Genomic DNA, 11,315 nt, shown 5'->3' on the forward strand with positions numbered 1-11,315 from the left:
CCGGATAAAGGGGACCGAAGGCCCTTTCAGCCGTGACCTGCAAACTCCGAGACTCCGCTTGGAAATGTCTCGTGACTCGCTCCGCGATTTCCAGCAGCGCTCCGGGATTGCTCTGCTCCGTCAGGGCAGTACAGGCTTGGGAGGGTTTTGATGTGGCTTCAGGCTTTGTTGTACTCTCTTTGGAACCATTGAGACCTGCCCTGTGGCCTGATAAGTGGTTTGGTTCTGTATATGCCTGTGTCTTAGAAAAGGAAAGTGCATGAGCTGCCCTTAGTTTAGGCAGGTAACGTGCCTCCTAACTTCATGCTAATTCATACCTTTGCCTGAGTCTCTGCGTCTCTGTATGAGCTTGTGATCTCCGGGGAGATTAAACCCTTCACCTACCTGTTTCTGCCACTTGCTTTACGCTGCACCTGCTGCACCGCTGTCCCGTGTCACCTGACATGTTTTAAAGGCGTCTCTTCACCAGCACACAGAGTGCTTCTTTGCCTCTTAGGACATTTTGTGCCTAATTCCCTTTTTTTGGTTGTTTTGCCTGCCGTGTCGCACATGGAGTTCACATGGAGTTCCCGAGCCAGGGGTCAGATCAGAGGCAATTTCCACCTACACCACGCCTGTGGCAACCTCAGATCCGCGAACCCTCGGTACCAGGCCAGAGGTCTGCCTCCCAGTGCTGTAGAGTAGCTGCTAATTCTATTGTGCCCAGAGGGAACGCCCTAATTCTGGGTTGGTTGGATATCTATGTGTCTTTTGTTTTGAATGGGTCTTTTACACAACATCTTTCTGGATCTTGTTTGTTTTCTACATAGAACCAATTTGAGAGTCTTTTTCTCATTGGTGAATTCAGCTCATTGACGTAATTCTTACCATGCTCTCCTCCTGCCCTGGGGCAACTCCCTCCCTCCCAGCCCTGTGAGCGCTTGCGGGTGGTCCCCCTGCCCCCCAATTCCCCACCCCGCGTCTTTACACACAGTGCCCTGCCCCCCAACTCCCCCCCCCGCGTCTTTACACACAGTGCCCTGCCCCCCAATCCCCCCCCCGCGTCTTTACACACAGTGCCCTGCCCCCCAATTCCCCCCCATCTTTACACACAGTGCCCTGCCCCCCAATCCCCCCCCCGCGTCTTTACACACAGTGCCCTGCCCCCCAATTCCCCCCATCTTTACACACAGTGCCCTGCCCCCCAATTCCCCCCCCCCGCGTCTTTACACACAGTGCCCTGCCCCCCAATTCCCGCCCCCCGCGTCTTTACACACAGTGCCCTGCCCCCCAATTCCCGCCCCCCGCGTCTTTACACACAGTGCCCTGCCCCCCAATTCCCCCCCCCCCGCGTCTTTACACACAGTGCCCTGCCCCCCAATTCCCCGCCCCCGCGTCTTTACACACAGTGCCCTGCCCCCCAATTCCCCCCCCCCGCGTCTTTACACACAGTGCCCTGCCCCCCAATTCCTCCCCCATCTTTACACACAGTGCCCTGCCCCCCAATCCCCCCTTCTCTGCCCCCCCCAGGCACTGTGACTGGAACTCTCCTTTGGGGCTGCTTTGCTGTCCCCACTTCCCAGGTCTCTGACCGCTGCTTCTGGTTTGCTTTTCTCCTCATGTCAGCACTTCTCCTGGGAGCACCCTCTACACAGACCCTTCTACTGAACCACGAGTGTGATCCTGCTTGTTTAAGAAACACTCACGCCCGTGCCCCGGAGGGGTTTAAAGTGTGTGGTCCCCGGAATTCAGTAAAGAGGTGGCAGGGCTCCTGTCGCCTTGGCCTCATGGGAACTGCGTCCTCTGAGCACTGCCGGGGGCAGTAAGCCGCGTAAATGTGTAACGACTGCTGGACAGCGAGGGGTTGTTCTCCAGCCTGGGACGGGCGGTAAAAGAGTTCCTGGGCGGGAGTCCCCTCATCAGCAGAAACCAGTCAGACTGGGATCCGTGAGGAGCGGGTTCAATCCTGGCCTCGCTCCGTGGTTAAGGATCCGGCGTTGCTGTGGCTGTGGTGTAGGTCACAGACACGGCTCGGATCCCGCGTGGCTCTGGCTGTGGTGTAGGCCGGCAGCTGTAGCTCTGATTGGACCCCTAGCCTGGGAACCTCTGTAGGCTGCGAGTGTGGCCCTACAAAGCAAAAAAAAAAAAAAAAAAAAAAAAGGAAGAGTATTTCCTGGGCTTTGCACGAGTGACACTCGTGGCCGGGTCTCTTGTGAATCAAAGGTCCAACTATGACGGCTTTTGGCACCGTCCCGCACGCTGCCCCCACTCCGTTTACATTCTGGTTTAACCCCGAGAGCCAGGGACCGACCTGACGGCAGGTGCCACGCGCGTGAGCAGCCCTCCCAGCCTGACGTCCCGCCGTTGGGCTCCGCGGCCCCTGCTGCAAACGTGGGTTCCAGGGCGCGCTGTGTGGTCCCGGCCGAGGCTCCCTGGTCCGCGTGGGGACGGAGGGAACCCTGCAGACGGGCAGAGAAACCCAGCCACCCACGGAAGGGGCACCCGACCCAGGGGGCTGGGCCGTGGGTCGGGGCCCTTGTCTTGGCAGCACCCACAGGAGGCCTTCTGACCTCCAGCCCGGCAGCCTCTGCCCTCGGCCCTGCTGCACCAGCTCCGTGTCAGGCCGGGGCCCCACAGCCCCCGTGTAGGGGCTGGGGCGTGAGGCGGCTGTAGGCCAGGAAGCTTTGCCCGGAGCCGAGCCTGTCACCGGGCCGGCACTGGGCAGACGCTTCCCTGCCCTCACGCGGTCCCTGAGAGGCCTCCTGACCTCCCTGCCAGCCTCGGGCCTCCCCCCAGGGTGACATGGGATGGGGAGCCGTGGAGAAGGTGCGGGGAGCACCCGGGCAACCCAGTGGGTGTGTGTGATGCCCACTCCCGGCCCGAGTGCCAGCTGCCTGCCCTGCTGGGCCTGGCTGTCCCTGGCCTCTCCTCCCGGGGTTGGAGGGGGACTGAGAGCTGTCCGTGGGGTCCTCAGGTCATCCTGGGGCCTGGACTGAGCCAGGCAGCTGGCGCGTGCCTGCCAGTGGTGGCTCTCCCGAGGGGCCACGTTTCTGTGGAAAAGGGGAGCGTGGCCCCGGGCACAGCTGTCCTGCCAGGAGGAGCAGAGAGCCGGCCCTGGAGGCGCGTGGCCTGTGGGCTGCACCCTGGCCGGGCCTCCCCTGGGGCAGAGCCCCGCGGCCTTTCTTGAATTTCACCTTGGTGCACGCCCCCGGCTTCCATCTCCACGGAGAGGAGGCAGGCCAGCCCCCCAGCGCTCTGGTCAGTGTGCTCCAGGCTGTCCCCACACACAGCCGGCCAGGGTCCCGACGGGGGCCTCTGGCTCCTCAACTCCTGCCTACACTCTGCCTCCCAAGGGGGACCAAGCCCCATCCCTGGGCCCAGCCCCCGCTGTCCTGACCTCTGTCCTGGCGCCAGCTCCTCTGCCCCCCTCCCAGCCTGGCCTCCCCCAGCCCCTCTCCCATGGAGCTGCGCCTCAGACGGGCCTCCAGAAGGGCTGGGTTCCCTCAGAGGGCGGCCAGCTCTCTTCACAGAGCGTCACCCCTGGTCCCCTGCCCGAGGCCTGGCTCCCTGCAGCCCAGCGGCCCTTCCCAGAGCCCACGATGGCAGCCAGGCTGGGCCACACGGAGGGGTGCCTGCACGTGGGCTTGGGGAAGCCCCAAACCAGGGAGGAGGTGCCCCTAAAAATGACGTGAGGAGGATCAGGGCCACTGTCCCGGCCTCGGGAAGGGCGGAAGAGGGCGCCGCTGTGTTCCCCAGCGTGGGTTTGAAGGCTGCTGCAGCCCCAGGCTGGGAGTGGCCTCCGGGCCCTGGAGACTCAAGGGTTTCCTGCCTGCCCTCCTCCTCCGCCGCCCAGCAGAGCAGTGCGTGTCCGCCCAGAGCTTCTGCCCCAGGGGCCAGCGGCCGGGCAGGCTCAGGGTCTGGTCACAGCGTCCTGCCCGCAGGGATCCCACACTGAAGGCTCGGGCTCTGTTGGGCGGATTGTGGGGGCAGCAGCAGACTCTACCTCATAACCACCGATTCCCTTGGGTCCAGGGTGGGGGTGAGGAGACTCCCGGGGAAGCAGGAGAGAGGCCTTGGCAGAGAGGAGGGGCCGTCGGCACGGGGCGGGGTCCCCCCAGAGAGGAGCCCGAAGAACCGGCTAGAGCAGCTGAGGCCCAGGTGAGCCTCAGAGGGCCTTGTCCCTGGTGGCCAAAGCCGCTGCCGGGAGCTGAGTCTTGAGTGGCCCCAGCTCCAGGGAAGGCTCTGGAGAGCCAGGGCGGATATCCCCTTTCTCAGCAGTGCAGTGGCCCTTAGAGGCCTGGCCGCGTGTCCTCGGGCTCAGCCCGCAAGGCAGGCACCCTGGAGGCCAACATGGAAGGGCCAGGCCAGCTGGGCCAGCTCAGGCCTCCGCGCGCAGAGCCTTGGAGTCCCCAGATGGGAGACTGGGCCGCCTCCCCCAGCGCTGGTCCACGAGGCCTTCCCCACCCAAGGCCCTAGGGTGCCCTGAAGGTCTCGGGGAAGGCCACCCACCGAAGGGCAAGCACATGCCCCTCTGCCCTAGGAGCCCCGCCTGCATCTCACGGAACCTTCCCGAGAGTGGGGGCTGGACTATTGGCGCCTGGGAGGCCAGAGCCGTGCCCCTAGCACCCAGCGCAGGAGGACGGCAGAACGGGCCGGGTAAGGAAGCGAAGGCAGGCAGCAGGGTGGGGGCCTCGCTGCCATGTGCCAGCTCCTGCTCTGAGTTGCGGGACCACGGCGTGCGCACAGGGAGACATCCTAGGGCGAACAGGCCTGTCCTGTCCGGCTTCATGCCTGAGCCAGGCCCGCGCTGCCCTGGAGGCCTGTCCTGGAGGAGCCAGTCACCCCCCAGGGCGACTCTGCAGAGAGAAGGATGAAAACCAGAGACCAGGAGCTTGGCCTTGTGCGCAGGTCCCACCCCAGTCCCGGGCGACCCTGGGAGGCAGCCTCTGGTCCCAGGGCGCTGGCCTCGCAGCCAGAGGCGGGCTGGCCTTCGCCCTCCAGCCCGCTTTCCCCGGGAGCCCGGGAGCCCGAGGTGGCTCTGGGATGAACTCAGGCCACCGGAAACCCCTGAGGGAGGGACCCCAGCATCCCGGCGGTCGGAGTCCTGGCCCTGCTCCTCCCCACTGGCTGCTGCCTTCCATCAGGAAAGCAGGCAAACGGCTGGAGCTGGCCAGAGGCCCCTTCTCCACTTGTAGAGGCGTCTGGGCTGGGAGGGCCCGTGCCTATTGCCCCACATGGAAGTTCTTGGACCTGGTATCAAACCCGTGCCACAGCAGTGACAATGCCAGATCCTTAACCTGCTGAGCCACAAGGGAACTCCCGACACAAGCCTTTTCTTTTTCTTTTTTTTTTTTGCTATTTCTTGGGCCGTTCCCGCGGCACATGGAGGTTCCCAGGCTAGGGGTCGAATTGGAGCTGTAGTCACCGGCCTACGCCAGAGCCACAACAATGCGGGATCCGAGCCGCGTCTGCAACCTCCACCACAGCTCACGGCAACGCCGGATCGTTAACCCACTGAGCAAGGGCAGGGACCGAACCCACAACCTCATGGTTCCTAGTCGGATTCGTTCACCACTGCGCCACGACGGGAACTCCCAAGCCTTTTCTTAATGAGCAGGAAGCAGCCATGGCCAAGGAAGCCGGGGGCCGGCGGGGGGGTTGTCTAGGGACCCACATCCTCACCCCACCTGAGACGCCCGCCCTCAGAGGCCCACAGCCAGAGGACAGCGGCCATGAGGACACAGGAGGGGCACCACCGGCTATGACCCCAGGGAGGCTCTGGGAAGGGGAGACGGTTCTAGATGTTTCCAGATGCGAGCGGAGCAGAGAGGCTGGCCCGGGTGCGCCTGGAAGACCCCCAGCCTGAGGTCGCTGGAGGAAGTGCAGTGTGGGCTGTGTGCTTTCAGAGCCCAGCTTCCCGTCTCCCTCCAGAGGCTGTGCGGCTGCCCTGCTGGCCTGGCCTCAGCCTCCAGACTCTCCCAGGTGGGTCTGCCTGTGCAGCTCGCGGTGCTGGGCCACGTCCTGGCCGGGCCTCCAGACCTCTCCCCACAGCATCAGGGTTCCACGCCCAGGTGGTGGCTTGGCAGCCCCCGTGAGGGATGCCAGTGCCACTCAGCCAGGCTTACCGACCCCGGGGCAGGGTCCTTCCCCGGTGCAGACCATTCTGGAGCCCAGACCGCCACCCACTGGGCCAGTGCACTAGGGAGGGAGAGCAGCCTCGGAGCTTGCACGTCATAATTGCTTTGTTTGTTTTATTTTTCAATTTTTAAATACATTTGTAGACAATATTTTTTTTTTTTTTTTTTAGGGCTGCACCCACTGCGGCATAAGGAGGTTCCCAGGCTAGGGGTCCAATTGGAGCTGTAGCCACCAGCCTACGCCACAGCCCCAGCAATGACAGATCTGAGCCACATCTGTGACCTGCCCTGCAGCTCATGGCAACACGGGATCCTTAATCCATTGAGCGAGGCCAGGGATCGAATCCGCATCCCCATGGATCCCAGTCGGGTGCGTTAACCACTGAGCCACGAGGGGAACTCTCATAACTGCTTTTTAACAACATCTTCTCGGTACTTTTAAAAAAAGAAATACATTCTTAGTTCTAAAAACTAGGAAAAGAGAGCAAAGCTCAAAGCACTGTTGAAAAATCACCCGTGGTCCCTGGTGCAAAGACAGCCCTTGTCCACGTTGTTGAGGCTGCCCCCGGAGCATCGCTGGGCCTGGGCCTGTCCACGCCTGGGGCGGGGGGGCTGCCAGAGGGGCCGGGCAAGCATGGCCAGAGGGCAGGGGGTGGTTGAAAGCCTGGAAAGTGAGTCAACCATTAACCTCGGCACCCCTGTGGGACCCGTTACGAAACGGTTACGACGGGAGATGTCCCTTTCAGGGCCAGATGTCCTGAGTGCCCAGCGGAGGGCCAGGCCAAGCCCCATAGAGCATCTGGAGAGCACGTGCCCACAGAGCCCCTCTGTGCGGGAGGCCAGGGCCGGGCCCCCAGGCACAGCTGATGCCGCTGGGCTGTTACTGCTGGCGGCCACTGGCCTGCGTGTGCTCAAGGAACAGGGGGCGGGCTTGGAGTGAACCCAGCTCTCCAAGCACAGCATCCGGCCCCCTCCCACCTCCTGGTGACCCCCCCCCCGTTTCTCTCCACCTGCTAGAGCACCCGGCACCCCCAGTGGCCTACAGCCTCCAACACCCCGAGGGGAGCCCCCTGCGGCCCCAGATGGTCTTTGCCATGGAAGGGATGAAGATGGACACCCAGGCGAGGGGCAAGGCCGCCAGACAGCTCAGGGCGCGTCCTGCCAGACCTAAAGGCTGCCAGCGGCCCCCCAAGATTCGTAACTACAACGCCAAGGACTGACCTCCTCGGCCACCAGCACCCCCCGCCCCCCGCCTTCCCACCCCTCCCCCTTCTCCCTCCTCCTCCTTGGCGCTTTTATCTCCACATCAGGGCTGTGTGTGCCCCTGGCGAGCTGCAGAGCAGCCTCCGCAGTGCTGCTCAGCTGCCTCCCAGACCAGCCCCAAAGCCCCCAGTTGTTTTTTCCACTTGGGAAAGGCAGTAAAAGATTTCCTGGGCTTTGCACGAGTGACGCTCGTGGCCGGGTCTCTTGTGAATCAAAGGTCCAACTATGACGGCTTTTGGCACCGTCCCGCACGCTGCCCCCACTCCGTTTACATTCTGGTTTAACCCCGAGAGCCAGGGACCGACCTGACGGCAGGTGCCACGCGCGTGAGCAGCCCTCCCAGCCTGACGTCCCGCCGTTGGGCTCCGCGGCCCCTGCTGCAAACGTGGGTTCCAGGGCGCGCTGTGTGGTCCCGGCCGAGGCTCCCTGGTCCGCGTGGGGACGGAGGGAACCCTGCAGACGGGCAGAGAAACCCAGCCACCCACGGAAGGGGCACCCGACCCAGGGGGCTGGGCCGTGGGTCGGGGCCCTTGTCTTGGCAGCACCCACAGGAGGCCTTCTGACCTCCAGCCCGGCAGCCTCTGCCCTCGGCCCTGCTGCACCAGCTCCGTGTCAGGCCGGGGCCCCACAGCCCCCGTGTAGGGGCTGGGGCGTGAGGCGGCTGTAGGCCAGGAAGCTTTGCCCGGAGCCGAGCCTGTCACCGGGCCGGCACTGGGCAGACGCTTCCCTGCCCTCACGCGGTCCCTGAGAGGCCTCCTGACCTCCCTGCCAGCCTCGGGCCTCCCCCCAGGGTGACATGGGATGGGGAGCCGTGGAGAAGGTGCGGGGAGCACCCGGGCAACCCAGTGGGTGTGTGTGATGCCCACTCCCGGCCCGAGTGCCAGCTGCCTGCCCTGCTGGGCCTGGCTGTCCCTGGCCTCTCCTCCCGGGGTTGGAGGGGGACTGAGAGCTGTCCGTGGGGTCCTCAGGTCATCCTGGGGCCTGGACTGAGCCAGGCAGCTGGCGCGTGCCTGCCAGTGGTGGCTCTCCCGAGGGGCCACGTTTCTGTGGAAAAGGGGAGCGTGGCCCCGGGCACAGCTGTCCTGCCAGGAGGAGCAGAGAGCCGGCCCTGGAGGCGCGTGGCCTGTGGGCTGCACCCTGGCCGGGCCTCCCCTGGGGCAGAGCCCCGCGGCCTTTCTTGAATTTCACCTTGGTGCACGCCCCCGGCTTCCATCTCCACGGAGAGGAGGCAGGCCAGCACCCAGGCGGGCACTCTGCTTGTGCCGGGCTGTCATGCATGGGGAGCTGCAGAGGCAGTGGCAGGTCTCTCTGATGTGCCAGGCAGCAGACTGCTGGCAGCAGATTTGCAGCCAGCTGGCAGGGGTCTCCATGCTCCCTCTTTCTGGCTTGCGCCTCCTTAAGTGAGGGGTGGCCTCGTGACTTCCTGTAGTGGAAAAAGTGAAGCGAGATGCCCTGCTGCTTTTCCTCAGAGTGCTTCAGTGCCCACGAGCAGCGCCAGCCGCTGGGCTGCAGACCAGGGTCTCGTTCTAGCTGCCCAGCCTGGGCCCCTGTCCCCCTGCAGTGAGCAGAGCCCCACTGACCATCAGGAAGTAAGCCTAGGATAGTTCAAGGCACCAAGAGTTGGGGTGTTGGTGCAGCATGGCCATCCACTCCTTGTCCGGGGTGCCGGGGGTCTGAAAGCTCTTAAGAGGGAAGTTACAGAAAATCTGGCATGGTGGGGACGGCAGTTCAGCCATGGAACCTTGGGGCTCTTCCCTCTTTGCCCACCCCTCTCTTCCCTACAGTGTGTGAATCAGAAGCCCCCAGGGACGAGGCCAAAGGGAAGGTTGGGACCAAGGTATGGAGCTGCCAGCGGGACCTACGTAGAGGCCTGGGAAGAGAGCACTGTGGTGCCTGGGGGTGTGTGGGCACAGAAAGCTGTGGTTTCACGTGCCAGTCCCATTCTGTGCCGGCCCTGAACGCCCCTGGCCGGTGCAATGCACCACGGACAGCCCTTGAGCTTCCGAGGGCAAGGCAGGAGGGGTTGCCAGAGAGCAGGGGCAAGAAGCAGCCGCGTTTGATTTCAAGACCATGAGGCTGCGGGGCCCGGGGACCTGCCAGGGCTCCTCTGGCCTCCCAAGGGTCTGTCTGAGGCCCCAGGAGGTAGCCAGAGCGCTGCAGGGCGTGGCAGTCAGGCCACGAGGGCAGCCCTCCTGGATTCTCACGTGACCCCGGGGACTGTTTTCCCTTTGGTTTGGAAGTTAAGGGGTTTTTTGGTAAATTTGGTGCACATTTGAGGAGGGGAATTACAAGGGAGGGCGCGCTGCTGCGCCAAGACACCGGTTTCTGTGCGCGCGCCAGTGCCCCTGTGTAGCGAGGCTCCTTTGTTCGAGTCATACGAAGAGCCCGCTCGCCAGATGGCCAAGCCCTCTCCCAGCGGCCGCCTCCAGGGAGCCGCGGGGAGCACCCGCCGGTCCCCAGGAACGTCCCCGTGGGTTCCCGCGCTGGCCTCGCGGATTTGGGCGGCAAAGCAAGGAGGACCAGCCTGGCTGCACTGGGGTGACCGGCAGTAACCCCGCGCGGGGCGCCCTCGTCCGGGTCAACGACCGCGCTCGCCCCGCGGCGTTCAGCTCAGCGCCCGGGGCCCGCCCGGCCCATCACCCTATCGCCTAGCAACGCCCACTCGCGCGTCTCCATTGGGTCGGCGCGCACGCCCCCGGTCCCCTATTGGCTGCGGCGGCGGAGCGAGTCACGCCCCCGGCCCGGCTCCGAGGGGCTCGGAAGCGGGCCTGTCGGTCCGGACGCCTGGGGGGGTCCGTCCGACCCCCGTAGTGGCCCCAGTATGACCCCCAGAGTGACCCAAGCACGCCCCGTCCCGTTTCCCCCGCGCGCGCGGTGCACACGTGGCCCCCACGTCCGCGAGGGTAGAGGTGGCCCCGGGAGGCGCGGGGCGCGGAAAGGAAGTCGGGGGCGGGGGTGACGCCGCGCCCCGCCCCGCCCCTGCGCTCCCCGAGTGCCGGGCCCCCAGCTCCACGCCCCCAGGGCGCGCCTCCGTGCAGGGTCCCGGCGCCCGGCGGCGGCGCGCGGCATCACCCCACCGGCGGCGGCGCGCCTGGTCCCGGGGCGCAGCCCCGACGCTCATTGGCCTGGGCGGCGCAGCCAAGCTGTCAGCCCATGTGGCGTGTCCGCGCGGGGACGGCCGCGGTTAAATAGCGCCGGCGCGGGCCTAGAGGGAGCCAGAGAGACGGCAGCGGCCGGGCCTCATCTCCTCCGCTCGCTCCATCCTCGCTCTCCCTCCGCCACCCGTCTCCAGACCAGGTAGGATCGGCCGGACCGGGCCGAGGATGGGTTTTGGGAGCCAGAGACCTGGATCCTGGGGTCGGGGGAACCCCGGGGCCGGGGCCGAGCTGGGGGCGACGCGGCCTGGCTCGAGGGGGCGCCGCCGACCCGCATCCTCCGGCCTTGGGCGCGCGTGCTCCGGAGCGACCGTGGTGACTGTCGCCCCGCGCAGGCTGCCTTGGTCCCGGGGTCCGAGCCCCCGGCCTGGACGTTTGAGCCCCATGGGGCTCCCGAGGCCGGGCCGCGAAGGGCCCTAGCGCCTCGTCCCAGGCCCGGTGGGGCAGGTGGGCGGATGGCGAGGGGCAGACGCCAGGGAGCGCCGCCAACAGCCATTTTGGTCTTGGGCTGGGCCGGGAGGCCGCGGACCCTCGAGGCCTGTAGGGTTCGCGCCCCGCTCCCGGCGCCCACAAGAGCCTCCTTTCGGGCCGGGCCTCCAAGCCCTTCGTTCGCGCCATCCCCCCACCTCCGGGTGCCGGATAGCCGAGTCTCAGCCGTCCGGAGGGACTGAGGAGGGGGTGGGCCGAGGAGGCGCGGGGCTGGGTGCGGACGGCTTCCCCACCACGTGGGCTCCGAACGCAGCCCCTGAAGTTCTGGGGGAATAGCAGCTCCCGCTCCGGA

The 11,315-nt window shown here is 65.4% G+C and overlaps 1 protein-coding gene across 27 annotated transcripts in view; it reads left to right on the forward strand.

The window, feature by feature from the left end:
* CCDC57 (coiled-coil domain containing 57) overlaps positions 1–7,565 on the forward strand; it is a 97,551-nt gene extending 89,986 nt beyond the window's left edge. For 24 of the 27 annotated variants that reach the window (XR_014820533.1, XR_014820531.1, XR_014820519.1 and 21 more), the window contains one exon: positions 7,134–7,565. Coding sequence is in view for 10 of the 27 variants with exons in the window: in XM_084983286.1 (XP_084839412.1) it covers positions 7,134–7,336 (203 nt within the window). In the remaining 17 variants the exon portion in view is untranslated. Of the gene's footprint in view, positions 1–4,519; positions 4,636–7,133 lie in introns of all 27 variants that reach the window. The other 3 variants (XM_084983274.1, XM_084983288.1, XM_084983270.1) reach the window with 2 other exon arrangements.
* Positions 7,566–11,315: the final 3,750 nt, after the last annotated feature.

The sequence above is a fragment of the Sus scrofa genome, chromosome 12 (assembly GCF_054392235.1).
Source record: "Sus scrofa isolate SSC_HxYL_T2T_F1_AM1 chromosome 12, Sscrofa_HxYL_maternal_Yorkshire_Landrace_v2.0, whole genome shotgun sequence".
In the NCBI taxonomy this organism is placed as follows: domain Eukaryota; kingdom Metazoa; phylum Chordata; class Mammalia; order Artiodactyla; family Suidae; genus Sus; species Sus scrofa.